Source organism: Eptesicus fuscus, chromosome 7, assembly GCF_027574615.1.
Source record: "Eptesicus fuscus isolate TK198812 chromosome 7, DD_ASM_mEF_20220401, whole genome shotgun sequence".
Classification (NCBI taxonomy): domain Eukaryota; kingdom Metazoa; phylum Chordata; class Mammalia; order Chiroptera; family Vespertilionidae; genus Eptesicus; species Eptesicus fuscus.
In genome coordinates, this window is record NC_072479.1 from 101,372,123 (window position 1) to 101,393,851 (window position 21,729).

The window sequence follows — 21,729 nt, forward strand, 5'->3', positions numbered from 1 at the left end:
CCACCCGCTGCCTCTGGAGGGGCAGCTATTTCCTGAGGCTGGAGATGGAGGAGGGGGAGGGCTTCGGGCGGGGGGAGGGGGGACCTAAAGGCTTGTGAAAATGAGGGCTGTGAGGGGACAGGAGGGGGTGACCCCGTTCTCCAGTGGGAGGTCTCCATCCCACCTGCCCAGCCCCCAGACCAGAGACCAGTCCTGCTGCCTGTCCACTTGCTTTATTTCTGGTTGTTTACAAAAGTTAAAAGGGGACAGGTGGGGGCGCGGGAGGGTGTGTGTAAGGGGCTCCTCCCCACTGGGGTGGAGAAGGGGAAGGAGGGTGGGGGCATGAGGTAGGCCCCCAGGGAGAGTCCTGGGGCCCCTGCAGGGGAAGAAGTGCTTCTGTCCCCATTCCGCCTGCTTTAGTTTGAAGGTCCCAGACCCATGCCAGGGCCTTGGAGCTGCTCAGGCTGGGGGCTTGGTCAGGGGAAGGGCACCCCCCACCAGGATCAGGGCCCCGGCGTCTCGGATCCACTGCTGCTGCTTCTGCTGCCGCCAGCTCTGGGCAGGTGGCGGGGTGACCTCAGACCCCTGATGGAGGGAGGCCCTCAGCGGATGAGGGGTGCCGAGCGGTCGTTGGTGACAGTGGGACGCAGCTTTACGGTGGCAAAGGGGTTCGTGCCCCTGTGGGGGGAGAGTCAAAGAGAGGTCTCCAGCTGGCTGTGGGTCCAGGGAAGGCAGCTGGACACCTGAGCCAGGTGTCCACCCTGCCTCCTGTCCCCATCGTCACCGCACTCACCCCCACCATCTCCCTCTACCGAGTCCAGTCCCCGCGGGCCCAGTCCTGGCCCAGACTCACCGAGGGAAGAGCTCTGGTGGCTGCTGCTCCCAGGACATGAGCTTCTGCAGGGGATGGAGGAAGGGCCGAGTCCGGAGGGGAAGGGGCAAGCCAGCTCCTGCCCTCCCTCTCCCCGTCTAGGAGGCAGAGGCCCCGCCATGCCGGGCTCTGGGCGTGCAGCCTGGCGTCCTGAGGCCCAGGGTTCTGTGGGTTTCAGACCTGAGAAGCCTCCGGGCCAGAGGACCATCTCCAGGGCCAACCGCCGCCCAGGACAAGACTGCGGTGACCTCGTGGGGAGGCGTTCCCTGTGTCGCTACCGGCCCCCTCGGGCTCTGACCCAGGACCCTGGTTTGACCTCCCTGGGAGGCAGGGAGGACAGGCCTTTCCCAGTGCTCCCAGCAGGGCACCTGGGGCTCGAGTCCCTGAGATGAATACATCCCCCACTCCCACCCCCACCCCTCCCTGCACAGATGGGCAGACTGAGGCCAGGTGGAGGGGCCCCTGCCAGACACAGTGGCAAAGCAGAGAGGGTTCCCTGTCTGCAGTCTCCCTGCCCACTGGTGACCCAGGTTGAGGACAGCTTGGGGGAGAGGGCTCACCTTGACATCAGTGGCCACCCCCATGCTGCCCATGCTACTTCGGCGGCTGCCAGGCAAGGGTGTAGGTGCAGGGCTGGGGGCGCGGCTCGGGACCCGGCTCGGAGTTCGAGAGCGGGGCTGGCCGTCCCAGTACTCTGAGGGCGCCGTGGGGTTGCCCGGCCGGTCCAGGAGGTCATCTAGGCTGTGGCTGCCCCGGAGCGGGTAGGACCTGAGCCCAGAAAGGAGGGGAAGGGAGGGGGTCAGGGGTCAGGCCCCATCTGCTGGGCCCCTGAGCTTCCTACAGCCTCCTCCCCGGCGCCTGGGGGAGAGGAGGCTATTGGCTTGCAGGCAGACCTGAGAGGAGGCAGAGGGATGGACACAATGACCTTCACAGTTAGAGAGATGGGGTGCCCCCTTCTCCAGAGGCTAAAGGGGGCTGGGCCCACTCAGGACTGCAACTCACAGATACCCCCCTGATGGGTGGGGTCACCCCCCACTGGAGTCCCCACCCCTGCCCCAACTCTGACCACCCAGGTACCTGGAAGGTAGCTCATTCATGGGGCTCATGGGGTTCATGGAGGTCACTGGGTTCAAGGGGTTCATGGGGTTCATGGAGGTCATGGGGTTCAAGGCGTTCATGGGGTTCATGGAGGTCACGGGGTTCAAGGCATTTATGGGGTTCACAGGCACCTCCTCCAATGGCTTCACATAGGCCTCGGGGAACCAGCCGCTCCTGCTGGGGAAGCAGAGGGTCCCCTAAGCAAAAGGCCCAACAACGGTGATCCAACCCCACTTCCCAGGGGAGCGCCGAGCCCTGGCACTGCCGGTGCGGCTGCTCCAGGGCTTGGCCCAGAGCAGCGCACTTCACCCCTCGAAGGAGGTCTTGATCGGCATTCAAGGCCACCAGCCCAGCCTCGTGTCCCAGCACAGGCTCGGCTCCTTAGGAGGAGGAACTGGAGATCCAGAAGGAAAGCAACGTGTCCAAGGCCCTAGGGTCCCCCCTTCAATCCCTGCTCCCCGAGCACCCACCCGTGAGGGCCCAAGAGGAGGCACAGTCCTCCTCCCTAGAGGCTCCCTGCCTGGCTGGGGGCGGGCCACACACATGATCACAGGGTGACAGCCAAGGGCAGGGCCACAGGCAACTGCAGGCTCCAGAGCAAGGTGCCCACGCCCAGGGCCTGACTCCCAAGCCCCTGCCCTCTCCTTCTCGGCCCAGCTGCTGCCCGCTGGGCCTGGGGCCTGGCAGCCTGCCGGGGAGCCTTTGCCAGTGTAAGCCTTTAAGGATTTCCCTGCGAGTGGCTGTAAGGAGGGGAGCGGCCACCTGCAAGGTCCCAGCACTGCCTCTGCCGCCTGGGGAGGCCACCGGCGTCCCCCCCATCAGAGCTGGCTCTGGCGGACTCGGGGGCGCAGAGGGGAAGCTGACCCCTCCCTCGGTGTCCCGTGCACAGTAGGTGCTCATGATGAGGTTTCTGTCATGCTCCGCTGGTGAGTCTTCATTCTCCCACCTCGCAGGCGCCGGCACCCTGACCTTGGTAAGGGGCTCTTCCTCCCTCATGGAGTGGATGGGGGACCTCCACCAGGGGAGTCTCAGCTGGAGATCAGGCCTCCGGGGTCCCCCCCCCCCCGCCCCTGCCGCCGGCCCCCTGGCCTCCAGCCCACTCACGTGGAGGAGCCCTCCAGCTTGCCGTAGAGCCAGCCGTTCTGGGCCTCCGCCACCAGCACCTCCACGACGTCTCCGGCCGAGAAGCGCAGCAGCGTGTGGTTGGCGCCCTCCGAGTGGGAGACGAGGGCGCGGACTCTGCGGGCGCCCCCGCCGCCGCCGCCGCCGCCGCCCGGGCGCTCCCCGAACGAGTTGGAGCGCGAGCGCTGGGCGCCGCCGGCGTAGAGCGAGGCTGCGGGGAGGGCGCGGCGGCACGTGGGTGGGAGTCTCCCCGCGTCCGCCCGCCTGCCCCTCCCGGACCCGCGTTCCGCGCCCCGGCCGCCCCGCGCTCGGGACGGGCACTCACAGGCAGACGGCGTCCGGGGCAGGGAGCGGCGGTCGGGCTCCAGCTGGGCCGCGGGCCGCGCCTCGGTGGGCTCGGGGCCGTAGGAGCCGGAGCCGGGCCCGCTGCGGGGGGAGCCGAACTCTCCCAGAGGCCTCGGGGGCTGCGAGGGGAGAGGGCAGGGGAGGGTGGGGCGGGGAGGGGCGGGGCCGCGCGCCCTAGTCCAGCCCCCACCCCCAGTCCCAGTAGTCGGCGTAGGGGTTCACCGGCCGGTGGCCCAGCCACCAGGGGGGCGCCGAGGCCGCGCCGGGGCGGAACGGCCAGGTCGGGGGCGCTGCGTAGAGCGGGACCCTGGGCGGGAGGAGGCTCCGCGCGGAGGGCCACAGGCCCCAGGGCCCCACGGAAGGCGCCGGGGACAGCGGCGGGGGCATCAGTGGTGGCGCGAATAGCGGCGGGGGCACGAGGGGAGGCGCGAAGAGCGGCGGGGGCACGAGTGGCGGAGGGAAGAGCGGCGGGGGCGCCCAGGGCCTCACCATGTCCAGGCGGGTGGGCGTCAGGCGGCCCGAGGGGTAGGGCGGCCCCAGCACCGGGCCCAGCAGGCCCGGGGAGTGGGCCCGCGACGGGTTGCGGCTGGCCTCCGACTGCTCCTTCCACAGCAGCACGCGGTTCTGGAGCGTCCCCCGGGCCTGGGGTGGGGGGTGAGAACACGCGGTCACCCAGGTCCGAGGCCCCCCAGGATCCTGGAGACGCTCAGGGGCACCCGAGGGAGGCAGAGCCTCTGTAGCTTCAGGAGCTAAAGGTCATGGTGGCGTCACTTTGGATCCGCCCACGGCCCACGCACCCCACTTTTGTCAAAGGCCTCTCGGGCCCCCTGCCCTCTGTGTGCTCTGGGTAGAGCCCTCCCACTGCCCTGCGGCGGGAGGGTAGCCTCATCCTCCTGGCTACAGGGACGGACTCAGGGATGGCACTTAGCCCAAAACTGTGGCCGTTCAACCCCAGTGCTCACCCCGGAACAATCGGGAGAAATCTATCCTTTTTCCTCGTGGGGTTTGCTAATAGGCAGAGTGAAGCCAACACAGAAAGCTACAGCTAAGCGACAGACAAAGGCAAACTTCTGATGGCATCGGCTGTGCTCCGGGGCCCACCTACACCCGAACCCTGAACCTCCCAGTCAGAAGGGAGCGCCTTCCGGTTGGAGCCCGTTGGAGCAGTGCTCTAAAGAGGCCTTTCGAGCACGGCGTTCCCAGTGCACCCCTGCAGTCACATGGCACCCCTTTTCCGGGGTCCCCAGGACAAGGGCATCGAACTCTGAACACTTTCAAGGACACACACTCAGCAGCTTGGGGTAGGAGGGCTTTAAATGTTAGACCTGCGATGTATATTAATCATGTTTTAAATTTTCTGTATTTTATGATTCTTTGACATCCCGAGGTCTTGCTATTCCTGGAGAGGCTGCCCCTCCCTTGGAGTAGAGAATCCCCAGGAATCCTGAACAACTTGCCCCTGGACATGCCTTTCTTATGCAAACCAGCCGATCCAAAGCGACTGGTGTATCCCCAGCCACTTCCTTTAACTCCCCCATCAAGCCAATATTTCCCCTAAATCAGCCCAGAGCCAGGTCCCAGACACACAGACACCACCCCTGTACCACAGAGCCCACTGAAACGGCTCAGTCCTACACTGGCTTCCATTTACCTCCTGGTTTGCCCCTGCCTTCCATGGAAACCATAATAAATTCCTGGGCCATGATTTCCTCTCGCTCCCTCTGCCTCTTGACCAACCCCTGGTGCTTCCCATGTGGCCCTGGGTGGCATGGCGTGACCCCTGCTTTTGGGAGCTGCGATATGTGATAAACTGTTTTCAATGGTATTAATCTGTGTGGTCACACAGTCACCTCTGTAAATTAAATCCATCAGAACCCTGTTCTCCAATTTTAAATTTAATTTTTTCACGTTCTTTTTCTTTTTTAAATATGTTTTTATTGCCCTAGCTGGTTTGGCTCAGTGGATAGAGCATTGGCCTGCGGACGGAAGGGTCCCAGGTTCAATTCCAGTCAAGAGTACATGCCTGGGTTGCGGGCTTGATCCCCAGTAGGGGGCATGCAGGAGGCAACAGATCAGTGATTCTCTCTCATCATTGATGTTTCTCTCTCTCCCTCTCCCTTCCTCTCTGAAATCAATAAAAATATATTTAAAAAAATATGTTTTTATTGATTTCAGAGAGAGAGGAAGAGATAGAAACATCAGTGATGAGAGAATCATTGATCAGCTGCCTCCTGCACGCCCCGCACTGGGGACTGAGCCCACAACCGGGGCCTGTGCCCTGACCCGGAATCAAACTGTGACCTCCTGGGTCATGGATCTATGCTCAACCCCTGAGCCCCGCCCACGAACTCCTCTTTTTATTCAAGCATTCCGTCCCCGAGGGATCGGCCAAGCTCCAGCCCGTCAGCTGAGGAATAACGAAAGCTCCCTCTTTGGAGTGTGCACTCTGCCAGGCCTAGCGTTAAAGGCTCCGCCTGCATTATTCTTCCTGGATTCTCACAGCGGCTCTGGGAGTGTGCGAGTCTAGCTCCGTTCTATAGAAAAAGATGCCGAGGGTCAGAGCAGTCAGCCACTGGCTCCAGGCCTGGCCTCCCGGCAGCAGGGAGGTGGCCGGCACCGGCCTGGGGAGGCTTCCTGTGACTGCCCTTCGATGCCACTCCCGTCTCCCTGGCCCCGCGCCTGGGAACCCCAGCCCCCAGCGTGCTCTCCGGCAGCAAAAAGGCTCAGGGTCTCACATCACAGGAGCAGCTGGGCAGCTGGCCACGAGGGGCAGTCTCTCTGCTGCCCTGCGGAGTAATTAGCAAACCCCACAAACCAAGGTCTCTGTGAGCCTGGTTCAGAGGCGGTGAGCACAGCGAGACCATGAGGTCCTGCATACCATATTTTTTTACAGGTTTTTTGGTCTAGTTTGACACTGTTCAGTGGAGAGCGCCTGCCAGGGCAGCAGGGGGTTCCTGGAGTGATGGCCACCACGCGTGGCTCACACTGTTGTCCAGGACGCAGGGACTCTCACACGTTGTTGGTAGAAGTGTGACTTGGTATAACCAATGCCTACATCCTGGGACTCCCAAACTCCATTCCTGGGAATTTACCCTGGAGATGGGCTTGCATAGTGGGAGCTGACCCACCGGGAGGTGCTGCGGGCGGTGGGAGGCGTGCTATTTGAGGAGACCCCGACTAAGCAAGGACTGATCGCTGCGGACGGACGCCTTCCTGTGCCAGGAGTCACAGTCCTCTGCATCCTGTTCTGAACCTCGTGCGTTCGCTATAGCAGCAGGTAAACGTTTATGGCTAACTAGCTTAGGAGTTAGGTCTTGTATGTCCTCAAGCCCAGCTGGGCCAGACAACAGGCTACCCACTCCCCATACCCCGGGGAAGCCAGGCTCATCCAGCCCAGGCCCCTCCTGGGAGACCACCCAGCAGGAGGCAGCCAGGGAGCGGTCCGCTGGAGGTTAACTGTTAGGACACAGGCAGAAAGGAGTTTCCTTCCAAATAAGCACCTGAAGAGATGTTCAGCATCATAGTCACCAGGGAAATGCAAATCAAAACCACAACGCACTCACTAGGGCGACTACAAGCAGAAAGAGTGAGCCCTGGCCCGTGTGGCTCAGTTGGTTGAACATTGACCCATGAACCAGGAAGTCAAGGTTGAATTCCCAGTCAGGGCACATGCCCGGGGTGCAGCAGGGGGTGGGGATGGGGGGGGGGGAGACGGGGGGGGGGACGGGGGGGCGGGGGAGAGAGAGAGAGAGAAAAAAAAAATGAATCCTGGCTGGTGTGGCTCAGTTGGTTGGAGCATTGTCCTGTACACTGAGCGGGGGTGGGTTCAATTCCCAGTCGGGGCACATGCCCTGGTTGCAGGCTTGATCCCCAGTGCAGGAGGCAGCCAATCAATGATTCTCTCTCATCGTTGATGTTTCTATCTCTCCCTCTCTCCCTCTCCCTTCTACTCTTAAATCAATAAAAATATATTTTTTAAAAAGATGACAGATAAATATAGGTGATTATGAGGGTCACAAAGTGAGGTCATCATGGGTAGAGATGAGGACAGTAGAATTTCCAAATTAATAAAGGGGAAGGGAAATGTATAGTAACTCAACCACATGACATCAACAAGAAGGGGAGGAAAAGAAGAAATGACAAAGTTAATACAGTCAAATGAACTTCTCCAAAGGCAATAAGACAGGTACATCAGTTGTTAGGCAAGAGGAAGAGACCGAATTCCTCTGTGAGAAGACAGATGTCAGACGGGTCAAGCATAAAAACTGAGCTACTAGTATATGTTAGTAACAGAAAACACACTTAAAACGAACAGATGAACCCAGCCAGCGTGGCTCAGTGGCTGAGCGTCGACCTATGAACCAGGAGGTCAGGGTTCGATTCCTGGTCAGAGCACATGCCCAGGTTGTGAGCTCAATCCCCACTGTGTGGGGCATGCAGGAGGCAGCTGTTCAATGATTCTCTCTCATCATTGATGTTTCTATATCTCTCTCCCTCTCCCTTCCTCTCTGAAATCAATAAAAATATATATTTTTAAAAAACGGAGGAGAGAAGAGAAAGTAGGAAGGGCAATATTAATTTCAGACAAAGTGGAATTAAAAGCATTAGACTGGATTATGAGAGACAGAACCTAAATGGCAACACTAACCCAGAAGGTATAACACTCATAAACCCAACAGCACTAAACAACAAGGCAGCAAAATACAGAGAGCTAGACTCATTAGAAATACAATGAGAAATGAAAAAAAATCTGATTGCTCTTAGCAAATAGAAACGCGTAGAGGATTTAAAGTATGGGATAAAATTAACAGACAATAACTGAATTTGTGAATGGGAAGTATATGCAAGCAGGAATGAGAAAGTAACTGGTTCATACACGAATGAATAAGTGCATGAATTAGTGAATGATGTGAGAATAAACAAAACCATGAGTGAATAAATGCACGAATATCTGATGGTACAAATAAACACGGAAATGAGTAAAAAAGGAGTAGATGGAGAGAGAAAATAAATAAAATATCTACGGAGGAAGAGAGAAGGCAAAGGAGGGAGGGAGGGAGGGCGATTCCTGTGTGCAACCCCGAAGAGCACAGCCCCCGGGCCCCGGCGCTGTCCCGGCCCAGCTCACCCCGGGCCCCGGTGCTGTCCCGGCCCAGCTCACCCCGGGCCCTGGTGCTGTCCCGGCCCAGCTCACCCCGGGCCCCGGCGCTGTCCAGGCCCAGCTCACCCCGGGCCCCGGTGCTGTCCCGGCCCAGCTCACCCCGGGCCCCGGCGCTGTCCAGGCCCAGCTCACCCCGGGCCCCGGCACTGTCCCGGCCCAGCCCACCCCGGGCCCCGGCGCTGTCCAGGCCCAGCTCACCCCGGGCCCCGGCGCTGTCCCGGCCCCGCCCACCCCGGGCCCCGGCGCTGTCCAGGCCCAGCTCACCCCGGGCCCCGGCGCTGTCCAGGCCCAGCCCACCCCCCCGGTGCCCCAGCTCACCCCGGGCCCCAGCCCACCCCGGGCCCCGGTGCTGTCCCGGCCCAGCTCACCCCGGGCCCCGGTGCTGTCCCGGCCCAGCTCACCCGACCGAAAAACTGCAGAAACGTATTGGAAAGCAGCAGGTGCTTCTCGGCCAGGAACCGGTAGCGCCGCTTCTCCTCCAGCTCAGCCGCCCGCTGGCTCTCAGACACGAAGGTCTGCATCTGTGCGTGCAGCCGGTTCACACTCTCCTGGGGGGAGGGGGTCTTGGCTGGAGGCAGGGGGTGGGTGCCTCCTCCCACCCACCTGGAGGCCAGCTCTCTGAGCCTCCCTGTCCTCCCTGTCCCAGCCGCCTCCTCCGGGGGCCTCCCCTGAACACCCAGCCCGTCCTAGCTCCCGGGCCTGCCCTGTCACAGGCAGCTGCATCCTCCTGAGCCTGGGCTCTGTGTCCCCCCAGACGTCCCTCTGTCCCCAGCACCCAGCTCGGGGCCCAGCACAGAGGTTGGTTTAATGAAAGGGCAGAGGAGTTGATTAATAACCCTCTACTTGGGAGGGAAGATTCTGAAAAGATGAGTTTACTAGAGGAGCCAGAAGAGGAGATGGAAGGAGACCAAGGTCTTGGAGAAAGAGGCCAGGGCTGGGAGGAGGGGCCCGGGGGAGGCTGGCCTTAGCCAGGGGAGGAGAGCCGGCCTGGGCAGACGGGAGGGGAAGGAGGCTGGGTTACACCCTTGCTACTGGGTTCAGGAGCGCATGACCAGTGGTCTCCGGTTTGCTCAGTGAAGTGGGGGAAGCGAGGGAGGTGCTAGGGTTTTTGGGGGGCCTGGGGCGCCCGGGGAGGGCCAGGAAGTGACCGGGCAAGGAGCAGCACTAAGGGTGTCCCTGACCAGTAATTCCCACCCCCTCCAGGGGCTGGCTGACCTCACCAGGGGTTCTGGCAAGCCACACTCCTGGGCCTGGCCTGGTGCTGGCGGGGGGAGCTCAGGAGGGTATCAGAGGCCCCCAGAGACCAGTCCTGTCGCCAGCCCTCGCACCTTCATCTCCCGCACATTCTTGTCCCTCTTGCGCTCCATGCGCCACAGCTCGGACATGCACTTCTCCAGGTTGGCCGCTCGGTGGCGGTACTCGATCTCGTAGTGCTGGCGGCTGTCCTGGGGTGGGGCGGGGTGGGGGAGGGAGGCCCACGTCAAGAGCTCTGGACGCCTGGCCCATGGGTCAGAGCGCTGGACGGGCAGGCAGCTCTGTGCCCTGCGGCCGGGCACTGCCCAGCGCGGGCCTCAGGGTGCCACCTGTCCGGCGGGAGGAGGGCCCGCCCTGAGGGGCAGGGCCGAGGCGGGGCCAGACTCACTTTGATGAACTGCATGTCCAGCTTGGTGTTCTTCTCCATGTGCTGCAGCAGGTCTCCGTGGAACGTCTGCACCTGCGCGGAGGGCAGGGTGGTCAGGGCCCCTCCCCTCTCAGGCCCCGGCCTCCCTCCACTGCCCACGCAGACCCATCGCCCACCCAGGGCTCACACACCGGGCGCCGGCCCAGTCGTTAGAGGAATGGGCGGAGCAAGAGCCCTGGTTGGAGGAAGGATTAGACGTCAGTCAATCGTGAGAAACACTAGTGTGGCGCCGCGTTCGAAACACCCTCGATAAATGTGCCAGCGGCCCCTGGTTCTACTCCTGTCTCCGCCTGTGCTTTGACGACGCCATCCCCGTGCCCGGATTCCCCACCAATCCTCAAACGCCTGCCCCCTGACCGCCCGGCAGGGTGGCCGCTCAGTCATTTAGTTCCTGAAAGGCGTGTGCATCTGTCCGGTCACTGTCCACTCCTCCAGCCACCGGACAGGATCTCTTGCTGGGCCCTCTCCAGCCCTTTTGTCTGAGCAGCGAGCACTGTGGGTAGGAGCCAAGTCTGACCCATCTCTGCGTCCTCGGCACCGTGGGCAGGGCGGGGCCCAGCAGAAAGGTGCTCAGGCCGGTTGCCGCCTTAGCTGCGGGTGGTAGGCTCCCGCGACAGGTGAGAGGAAGGCGGCCAACCCCTGCGTGGGCCTCAGGAGAGCTAGGTCCTAGTTCGGGTTGTGTCTCCAATTTGCTTTGTGATTTTGGACAAGTTGCCTCCCCTCTCCGGGCCTCAGTTTCCCCACCTGTAACAGTAAAGGCTTGGCCAGGTGCTGCTAAGGCCCAGGCCTCTAAACCCGATGAGCTTTGTTTTGGGGCCTCAGCGGTCGCCTGGCACAGTCCGCTTGTGCCCCCCTCGTGTTCCCTGGGTCCCTCTGCATCGCTGGGGCATCAGATCTTCAACCCTCCCCGCGGCCCTCTTTGCCCCGGAGTTCAGGCTGCACAGGGAGAGGGAGGAGCATCTCCCACCCGCTGCCCCCGCCGCCGCTGGGACCGTCCACCTCCGCTGGCATCCTACCTCCTGCCACGGGGTCCTCCCTGCTGTGCTGCGGGGGCTCTGTCCCCCGGGCTAGGGCATCGCCCAGAAAAGGAATGCTGGGAATTTCCTTCCCGGATGCAGGAAAACCAGTAAATATAAAAGTTCTGAATTGTAACTTTTTCTCCCACAATTGTTTCTGAAACCTTGGTAATTTATAGTCTATAAGGGGCTGGCCACGCCCTAACCCCCTGAGCTGTGGCTAGCAGTGTGTGTGTGAGTGTGTGTGTGTGTGTGAGTGTGTGTGTGTGTGTGTGTGTGTGTACGTGTGAGTGTGTGTGTGTGTGTGTGTGTGTGTGAGTGTGTGTGTGAGGGTGTGTGTGTGAGAGTGTGTGTGTGAGTGTGTGTGAGAGTGTGTGTGTGAGGGTGTATGTGAGAGTGAGTGTGTGTGAGAGTGTGTATGTGTGTACGTGTGAGTGTATGTGTGAGGGTGTGAGTGTGTGTGAGAGTGTGTGTGAATGAGGGTGTGTGTATGAGTGTGTGTATGTGAGTGTGTGTGTGTGTGTGTGTGTGTGTGAGAGAGTGTGTGTGTGTGTGGTGTGGGGCGTGTGTGTATGTGTGAGTGAGTGAGTGTGTATGTGAATGAGGGTGTGTATATGTGTGTGTGAGAGTGTGTGTATGTGAGTGTGTGAGAGAGTGTGTGTATGTGAGTGTGTGTGAGTGTGTGTGTGTGTGAGAGTGTGTGTGTGTGTGTGTGGTGTGGGTGTGTGTGTGTGTGTGTGTGTGTGTGTGGTGTGGGGTGTGTGTGTATGTGTGAGTGAGTGAGTGTGTATGTGAATGAGGGTGTGTATATAAGTGTATGTGAGTGTGTGTGAGAGTGTGTGTATGTGAGTGTGTGTGAGTGTGTGTGTGTGTGTGTGTGGTGTGGGCATGTGTGTGTGTGTGTGTGGTGTGGGCGTGTGTGTGTGTGTGTGTGGTGTGGGGCGTGTGTGTATGTGTGAGTGTGTGAGTGAGTGTGTATGTGAATGAGGGTGTGTATATAAGTGTATGTGAGTGTGTGAGAGAGTGTGTGTTATGAGCTGCGCTGAGTACACGCTTCTGGCCTGTGTGGGCCCTTTAGCTGGATCCACGGGAAGTGCAGCTTCCCAACCTGCGAGACCTCCCAGGCAGGAGGCGCCCACCGTCCTCCTGGCCCTGCCTCCCACGAAGACAGGTCAGGATTCCTCCTGAACACAGAGCTCGGGCTCTGAACATCCCCACATCCTGCTACACTGCCCAACAGAAACCACAGGCTTAGGGGAGGTGGGGCTGGGGCCGACTTCCAAACCCAGACAAGTGTGCAACCAGCACTAGAAAAGAGGGCCTGGCACCTGGGAGACGGACCCGAACGGCACTGAAGGCCACAGGAAATACCAGATGCACCAAACCAGCAGAACGGACATGCTGGCGCGCCTTAGCTACTGCAGAGCCGGCCTGCTGAGGAGGCCGAGGAGGAAGTGGGGCTGTCATGAGGGGGGCCGGCAGGCAGGGGACACTGGCTCCCGCTGAGAGCCGGGGAGGCCGGGGTGCAGATTGTTTCAAATGTCCTTGTAACACTGACAGCAGACAAGTTGGGAGCTTTGTGCCTCCTCTTCTGCTTTCCTCATCCCTCTCCTCTTGCCTGGAAACACTGCCGGCGAACAAGCCACCTTCCATCATATGACGTCACTCCTGCTTCCGAGCCCACGTGGCTGAGCCACCCGCGGCGATGGGTGGACAGAGGGGTTGTAAGGCGTCGCATTGCCGCGGCCTGACTGTGGCCGCAGACGGGGAGGAGGCCCAGCCGAGGCTGCCCGATCAGGGGGGCCCGGCACACGGCTGGCTCAATGGGAAGTCCTCGAGCTCCCGGAGAAACGGTCTGTGAGAGGATGGTACTCAACGCGGACTTTGCGCTCCCGCAGTGGAGGGCGCGGACGGCTGTCGATATGGGCAGGTGGCTTTGGAACAAGGAAGTCCCCACCCAGGGGCTGAGGAGTCTAGCAGGTCAGGACAGAGACTTCTCCCCTGCCCCCACGTTTCAGCTCGTCCTGGGAGCTCCGTGCAGCGGCGGAGGGCAGCCCGCTGCTGGGCACAAGCCTGCCAGCTCTGTGCTCGCCCAGGAACTAACTCTCACAGACTCTGCCATCTCCACAGGAGACCCCCTAGAAGGAACTGCCTGTGGGCCGAACCCCATTTGTCCTTGAATCCCCCGCAGTCAGGCTATGCCCTGCCACGCCAACAAAATGCTTTTGTCGAGGTCACGGAGACTCCGTGTTGCTAAGTCAGTTCTCCGGCCTCACCCACCTCAGCCAGCCATCACCATGGGGCGCGATCGGCCACTCCTTCCTCCTGAAACACCTCTTCCCCCGGCCTCCAGCCAGCACCCTCTCCTGCTCTCTCACCCCCACCCCTCGCCGCTCCGTCCTTTGCTGCGTCCCCCCATCTCCCTGATCCTTTAACGCTGGGTTGACCCAGAGCTCAGGCCTTGGGCCCTTCCCTTCCTCACTACACCCACCCCTCGAGCTCCCGCAGTTCCTATGCTCAGCTGGTCATCCCAGCCCCCACCTCGCCCCCAATCGACAGCTTCCTCTGTGCGGCTGATGCTGCCACCCCTCCCATTGTCTCCCGATCACCACCTCACACCCATCATGTCTAAACTGAGCCCCACCTCTCCTCTCCATCCAAACAGCTCCACATTCAGTTTTCCCACCTCAGCTAATGGCAACTCCACCTGTCCAGCTGGTCAGGTTAAAACCTTGGAGTTACCTGGACTTTCTCCTTTCTTTTGCAACACACATCCAACCCAGCAGGAAACCTCATAGGTTCTATTTTCAATCTGATGTCTTCTCAACACCACCGCTGCTGTAACCCTTTCCCCAGCCACACCTCCCTCTTCTAGGTTACTGCAATAGCCTCCTAACTGGTCTGCTGCTGCTGCTTTTGCCCTCCACAGCTATTTTATTTGTTAAAAAAATTTTTTTATTGATTTCAGAGAGAAATGGAGAGGGAGAGAGAGATAAAAACATCAATGATGAGAGAGAATCATTGATTGGCTGCCTCCTGCACGCCCCCTACTGGGGATTGAGTGCACAACCCAGGCATGTTCCCTGACCAGGAATTGAACTGTGACCTCCTGGTTCAAAGGTTATGCTCAACCACTGAGCCATACCAGCTGGGCACTATTTTTAGTATAGGAGCCAGAGTGATCCTACTAAACTATAAGCCAGACAATGAACAAGTGGAAAATGATATTTTAAAATGCCATTTACAAATGACTTCAAAAGACGTCAAATACCTAGAAATAAAACTCTCAAAAGATGTGCAAGACTGCTACACTGAAAATGACAAAACATTGCTATGAGAAATAAATAGAGAGGCATACCGTGTTCATGGATCAAAGGACTAGATATTATTAAGATGACCATTGTTTACAGATCAATGAAATCCCTATCAAAATCCCAGCAGGCTTTCTTAGCGAAATTGACAAGCTGATTCTCTAATTTATAGGGAAATGCAAAGGATCTTTAATGGACTAGACAATTTTGAAAAAAAAAGAAAAAAATTCTTAGACTACTTGATTTTAAGACTTACTATAAAGTGACAGTAATTTATACAGTGTGGTATTGGTATGAGGATAGACAAAGATACTGATGGTCAGAGTAGAGCAGCGATTTTCAATCTTTATCTCATGGCACACGTAAACTAATTACTAACATTCTGCAGCACATCAAAAAACATATTTTTTTTGCTGATCTAACTAAAAAAGGTATAATTTTGATTCATTCACACAGAATAGCTATTGTTGTGTTGGCTGTTGTCATTTTATGTATTTGACAATCTAAGGGGGAAAAGGTCAGTGCCCCTGACTAAATAGCCAGGCACTGCACGTTTTAAAAATTATTGTGGCACACCGGTTGAAAATCAATGGAGAGTTCAGAAATGGACCTCAACATATAGGACAAATCCACTTTTGACCAAGACACCAAGTCAATTGAATAGGGAAAGGGAAGTTTTTTTTAAAAAAATGGTCTGGAACAACCAAATACCTGTCCAGGGCAAAAGGAACCCTGACTCCCTCTCACTTCATACACAAAAATACATTTGAGATGGATCACAGACATAGTGTAAAGCCCAGAACATAGAACTTCTACCAGAAAACTAGGAGACTACCTTTGCGATGGGGGGAGGCGAAGATTTCTTGGGTAGGACACAAGCACAGACCGTTTTTTAAAATTGCCAAGTTGGGCCCTGACCGGTTTGGCTCAGTGGCTAGAGCATTGGCCTATGGACTGAAGGGTCCCAGGTTCCATTCCAGTCAAGGGCATGTACCTTGGTTGCGGGCACATCCCCAGTCTGTGCAGGAGGCAGCTGATTGATGTTTCTCTCTCATCGATGTTTCTAACTCTCTATCCCTCTTCCTTCCTCTCTGTAAAAAATCAATAAAATATATATTTTTAAAAATTGCCAAGTTGGGCTTCATAAAAATGTTAAATTTCTGGTCATCAAAGACACCATTAAGAAAATGAGTGGACGAGCTACAGACTGGGAAAAAACATTCGCTGTACAGACATCTGACCAAGGACCCATGTCTTGACTATATTGAAGAACACGGAAAGTCAGCGATAACAGTAACCCAATAAAAAGCGGCCAAAAGACTAAAGAAACACCTGCAAGAAGGTATGCAAATGTCCAGCAAGCCCATTAAAATCACCAGTCCACCAGGATATGCAAAATGTAACCACAATGAGGTACACCATTCCCTAGACAGGAGGACCTGGGCTGTGACTGGGCAGGATCAGAAAGACTGACAGCAGGGACGTGGGCAAGGACAGAGCGCCCGCAGCCTCAGACCCGCTGGCGGGACAGCAGATAGTCCAGGGACTTCCGAGAACGCTCCGACAGTTTCAAGTACAGCTAAGTATATATCAGCCCTAGGGCTCCTCATCCACTCCTAGGTGTTTACCCAAGAGAAATGGAAATACATACTCACAAAAAGACTTGTACGAGAATGTTCACAGCGGCCCTAATTTTTCTTCCTTTTCTTTTTTTAAATCCTCACCTGAGGGTATTTTTTCCATTGATTTTTAGAGAGAGTGGAAGAGGGAGGGAAAGACAGAGAGAAACATTGATGGATCGATTGGTTGCCTCCTGTACGCGCCCCACCAGGGCCCAGACTGGGGAGGAGCCTGCAACTGAGGTGCGTGCCCTTGACCGGAATCAAATCGGGGACCCTTCCTTCAGTCCGCAGGCCGACGCTCTGTGCACTGAGCCAACCCAGCTAGGGCCCAGCAGCCCTATTTCTAATAGCCCCAAATGGAAAGCAACCCAACTGACTGTCAACAGAAACAGAGGTAAACAAATCGTGGAATATTCGTACAATGGAAGACACAGCAATTAAACAAAACAAGCATCCATGCCTGCAACAGCAGGAGTTAAACGTACAGACGCTGTGCTGAGCGAGGGAAGCCGGACGCAAAGGAAGGCCGATTGCACAGTTCACACGGACCCAGCCCTCCTGGCTCCGGCTGGGTCTGGCTCCGCTCTTGGGGACAGCGGAGCTGTTGTCTGCGGGACCCCCAGTGCCTACGGCAGCGCCTGGCACAAGGCAGCGAGGAGCTGTCCAATGAATGAGCCAGAGAGGAAGACGGCCTCTGTGTGTTCTGCCCAGGGTGGTTCTGGCCGCGGGCCCTGCCCTGTTGTCACAGCCAAGACACCGGTGCGAGGTGGCAGCTCTTTTTACAGAGGGGCCTGGGTGACACTGTCCCCGTCCGGCCCAGGGTGCCACAGGGACCGGGGAGCCGTCAAACACAAGGACGGGCGGCCCGGGCTGCCCGCGAGAGCCGGGCTCCACGACTCCCGCCCAAGCCCGGGAGGCCGTGCCGGCTCAGGGCTGCATCCACCACAGAGCGCCGGGAGGGGCGGGGGGTTGTGCGGGTGGGCACACAGTTTCCGCTGGTAAAACTGTTTCCCCTTTCAACCTGGTAACCAAACTGAGTATTTAATGGTGTCCCCTGAGTTTTAGGGTCGCCCCCCCCCCCACATGTTTGAGAACCACGGACTGTCACGATCTGTTGAAATTCCTTCAGAACCTTCTAAGGCCCCTCACCACCGCCCCCACCGCCCCGTGGCCCAGCCCCGGTCTTTGGCTCCGTCTCCCATGGATGCCGCGCTCATGCCCACGCTTGGCCACTGCGCCCTTTCGGAATGCCCGCTCTCCCCCCACCCCCCCGGCCATGCCCCACGCCCCCTTCCCAGCTCACTCTTCCCTCCGAGTCCTGAGCTCTGCTCAGTGCCAGGCCCCGTGCCAGGCCCCGAGCTGCAGAGAGACCACATCCCAGCAGAGCTCTGAGTCTCGGCAGGACAGAGGCAGGGAAGTAAAATTTCCTTCTAATCATCACAGCTCAGGGCCTCGAAGGCCCGGGTGCCAGGCCAACGGTGTGTACGTATCCATTCCCCGGAATCCTCACAAGACCCGCCAGGCAGGTATTGTGATTGTCGCCATTTCACAGACAGATAAACTGAGGCACAGAGAGGTTATGCCAGGACAGCTCACCCACGGTCACAGAGCCAGTGACGGGTGAGGCTGGGCTTTGACCCCAGGTGCTCCTAACCACCAGGTGCGAAGAACAGAGGGGAGCACCTGGTGGAGTCAGAGGGAGGACGGACCGAACCTGCCCAGGAGTCAGGGGGCTTCACGGAGGAGGGGGCCGCTGTGCTGGATGGAGGGGTGGGGCTTCTGTCTGAAAGGACAGCAGAGTAGCAGCCGGGGGAAGGCTAGCCTGTGACTGGGGTGCAGCACTTGGGGTGGCTGGGCTGTGACTGGGGTGCAGCTCTTCGGGGTGGCTGGGCTGTGACTGGGGGTGCAGCACTTCGGGGTGGCTGGGCTGTGACTGGGGTGCAGTATTTCGGGGTGGCTGGGCTGTGACTGGGGTGCAGCACTTCGGGGTGGCTGGGCTGTGACTGGGGTGCAGCACTTCGGGGTGGCTGGGCTGTGACTGGGGTGCAGCAGGGCCTGCACGTCCCCCCTGAGAAGCCTGGGCCAGGATGTGGAGGGCTTTTCCAGGGGCGGGGCAGAGAGGAAAGGGAGGGCGGGAGGGGCGGCACGGGGCCACCGCCCTGGCTCCTCCTCTCAGCTGGAACCTGGGAGAGTGGCTGCCTCTGAGACTCAGTTTCCTCCTCTGCCAAGTGGAGACAGACCCGGTCCCTGCCTCCCGGTGGCTGCGGCCAGAACCGACGCTGCAGACCCACCGCCTGGCAGTGCGGCGGCCCGGGTCCGAGGAAGGCCTCCCTCGGGCGGGATGTGGACGGTGACCCCGGCCAATACTCACCACCACCTCCAGGTCAGAGTTCAGGTGGCGCTGGGTGTCTGACATCTGCACCAAGATCTCACCTAGGAGCCCCAAAACAGTGGCTCAGTGAGGGCTCCGCCCGCCCACTCCTCCCATCAGAGGCTCCAGAGGGCCCGCCTGAGGCTGCACTTCGGGCCCAAGTCCTGGGTCTCCCCCAGGCTCTGGCCTCCCAGGGTCGGTCCCAGCCCCGAGGGAGGGAGGGAGGAGCCTGGGCCCAGGAGAGGCGGGGCTCTGCCCTGGCTGCTGGGCCTGAGTCTGGGGGGACTTCCTGGAAAGGCGAGTCTGGAAAAGGAATCCCCTCCTGACCGAGAACGAGGGGCCAGCGGGCCGGGGCTGTGCGGAGGCCCCGGGAGGCAGGCAGTGCCTGGAGCCTGGACAGCGGAGGAGGCCTGGGGAGGAGAGGGGCTGGGGGAGCCCCGAGGCCCCCAAACATGTGGGGAGCAAGTGCGAGGGGAGCCCCTTACCCAGGATCTGCGAGGTGGAGCTCTGCAGGGCCTGCTCCCCGATCTTCTGAATGGCGCTGAAGTACACCTCGGCCGCCTCGGACAGGGCTGCGCGGAGAAAGAGGGGTCCAGCCCTAGTCCCTCCTCCAGCCGCCCCACCCTTCCGGACCCCTCCTCCCACCAGAGAGAGTGTGCAGGGGGCACGGTGGGGTCTGGGTGGGTGCAGTGAGAGGGAGGGGGGCTCTGGTGAAGTGGCACAGGCCGGGATAAGGGGGGCAGCGTGGGATGGGTTCTCCCTACGGGGCAGGGCCTGGCGCTGTTCGGGACTTTGGTGTGGTCTCTCCTGGGTGGGGGTGCAGGCATCTGTGTGTGCCCATAAGGAGGGGTGGGTGCTGGTGTAGGGGTGAGGTAGGGTGGGTGAGGGGTGGGCGCAGGTGTAGGGGTGAGGTAGGGTGGGTGAGGGGCGGGTGCAGGTGTAGGGGCGGGGTGGGAGGGGTGGGTGCAGGTGTAGGGGCGGGGTGGGAGGGGTGGGCGCAGGTGTAGGGGCGAGGTAGGGTGGGTGAGGGGTGGGCGCAGGTGTAGGGGCGAGGTAGGGTGGGTGAGGGGCGGGTGCAGGGGGGGCGGGGTGGGGTGGGTGAGGGGTGGGTGCAGGTGTAGGGGCGAGGTGGGGTGGGTGAGGGGCGGGTGCAGGTGTAGGGGCGAGGTGGGGTGGGTGAGGGGTGGGTGCAGGTGTAGGGGCGGGGTGGGGTGGGTGCAGGGGTGGGGCGGGGTGGGGTGGGGGAGGGGTGGGTGCAGGTGTAGGGGCAGGGTGGGGTGGGTGAGGGGCGGGTGCAGGTGTAGGGGCAGGGTAGGGTGGGTGAGGGGCGGGTGCAGGTGTAGGGGCAGGGTAGGGTGGGTGAGGGGCGGGTGCAGGTGTGGGGTGGGGTGGGGTGGGTGAGGGGCGGGTGCAGGTGTAGGGGCGAGGTAGGGTGGGTGAGGGGCGGGTGCAGGGGTGGGGTGGGGTGGGGGCAGGCTCAGGGTGTGGTGTGGGGGACAGACTTTGACTCTGAAGAACGGAAAGGCAGGGCGGGGCTGGGTGGCACTTGGCTCCGGGAGTGCCCCCGGCCTGTCCATCCTATAGGTGGCTCATGACCTCCTGTCGGGAGCACTGGTGGAGAGGGTGCCGCTGAGAAATGGTGAATGGCTGCCTGTGTGGGGGGCGGAGGACCTGGGTGGGGTGGGGTCTGTGAGGCGGGAAGGAGGGCTGAGGCGGGCACTCACCGTGGAAGGCCCGCAGGTAGTTGTTCCCCAGGTACACCAGGTTCTCCAGGGCGGGGTTAAACTGCTCCAGGATGCTCTGGGCCCCAGGCGAGGGCGGGAGGGTGAGAGGAAGAAGGAATGATGGGCCGAGGCAAGTTGCTGGGCCTCAGGAGCAGGGCACCCCTAGCCCCATGAGAAGCCTCCAGAATCTGGGGGAGCCGCCTAGAAACCTGGGGCCACCCAGAATCCTGCACGGGCCTCAGAGGCCATCTCTGTTCAAGACCAGGCCCCCCCGGCCAGCTCCTGCTCACACACCTAACCTGAGGGTCCTGAGCCCCCGCTGGGTGAGGCCTGCCAGTCTGCCGCAGGCCCCAGCCGGGCAAGTAAACCCGGGCCCGAGGCCAGGCCTCGCTGGACTGCACACACGGGCTGCCCACGGTCACCTCAGAGGCAGGGGCGGATCTTGCCCCCCTCAAAGAAGAGCCTTCTGGGAGCCAGGCCACCCCAAGCACGGCCCGTGCTGGGCACTCCGTGGTGGAGGTGATCTGGACTGGGACTTGGGTCTTGTTTCAAATCCCTGCAGCCCCTCTGCCTCCCTTGGTGACCTTGAACAAGCTGTTAACCTCTCTGGCCTCCGAGTTCTCATCTACCAAATGGGGGATCGGTTTGACCCCACAGGTAGGTGTTGTGAGGCCTGCGAAAGGGGCCTGCACAGGTGCTCCCTAAACGTCTGGAACCTGCAGCAGCCCCTCTGCAGTGCAGCAGGAAGTATGAGAGAGCGGCTCAGCAACGAGTGAGACAGAGAGACAGGAGACAGACAGAGAGGCAGAGACACAGAGAGACAGAGACTCCCCACTCCCAGGCGGCGGCTCTTGGGGCCCTGCTCCCAGCTGCAGCCGGGCCCTGTCCTGCCTCACCCAGCGTCTGGGAGGCGGAGGCTCCTGCTGAGAGCGGCTCAGCAGGCCCGTCACTCACTGGGTGACTGTGGACAAACCCCTGCCCGGAAGCCTCAGGTTGGGGCTGGGGTGACTGACTGCCCCCCAGAGACTCCCCCAGCCCCATGCCCACAGCTGAGCCCGGCCCGGCCCCACGCCTTCCCTGCCGCAGCCACGCTCGGCCTGTCCTCCGGAGCTGGCCCAGCCTTTGCGCCCTGGGCCGGTGCCGGGCCTGGGCCGCCGTGTGCTCACCTTGTAGATGGCCATGGTGGACCTGTAGAACTGGTCCATCTCGGGGGCCATGGAGCGGCTGCACCCGGGGCTGAGCAGCAGGCTGGTGCGTGCAGGGCTGGGAGCACCGGATCGGGACCGTCTGTCTGTCTGTCCGGTGCCCACTGCTCAGCGGTAGTGGAGGAGGCTCCAGAGTGGGACCTAGAGATGGAGGGCCGGCCAGGAGGAGGCGGCAGCTTAATTATTCACCAGCCGGGATGTCAGCATGCGATCTGGGGCGTAA

The 21,729-nt window shown here is 60.1% G+C and overlaps 1 protein-coding gene across 1 annotated transcript; it reads right to left on the bottom strand.

Annotated features, from left to right (window-relative positions):
• Positions 1 to 196: 196 nt before the first annotated feature.
• On the bottom strand, positions 197 to 21,518 carry BAIAP2L2 (BAR/IMD domain containing adaptor protein 2 like 2). Its single transcript, XM_054718562.1, has 14 exons — positions 21,468 to 21,518; positions 20,302 to 20,377; positions 19,063 to 19,149; positions 18,578 to 18,639; positions 10,219 to 10,290; positions 9,905 to 10,021; positions 8,978 to 9,124; positions 3,905 to 4,057; positions 3,396 to 3,534; positions 3,053 to 3,281; positions 1,928 to 2,122; positions 1,411 to 1,618; positions 833 to 876; positions 197 to 657 (listed from the first exon to the last, which is right to left on the bottom strand). The coding sequence occupies exons 1-14, from the start codon at positions 21,516 to 21,518 to the stop codon at positions 582 to 584; spliced, it is 1,656 nt and encodes a 551-aa protein (XP_054574537.1). The 3' UTR covers positions 197 to 581.
• Positions 21,519 to 21,729: the final 211 nt, after the last annotated feature.

Bases quoted from the DNA above. Each gene is read 5' to 3' on its own strand.
- BAIAP2L2 (XM_054718562.1), bottom strand. From the start codon at position 21,518: ATGGCCCCCGAGATGGACCAGTTCTACAGGTCCACCATGGCCATCTAC. The intron at 20,378-21,467 runs GTGAGCACACGG...CCTGGGGCCCAG, and splicing joins CCACCATGGCCATCTACAAG to AGCATCCTGGAGCAGTTTAA. The intron at 19,150-20,301 runs GTGAGTGCCCGC...TTCTCCGCGCAG, and splicing joins CTACCTGCGGGCCTTCCACG to CCCTGTCCGAGGCGGCCGAG.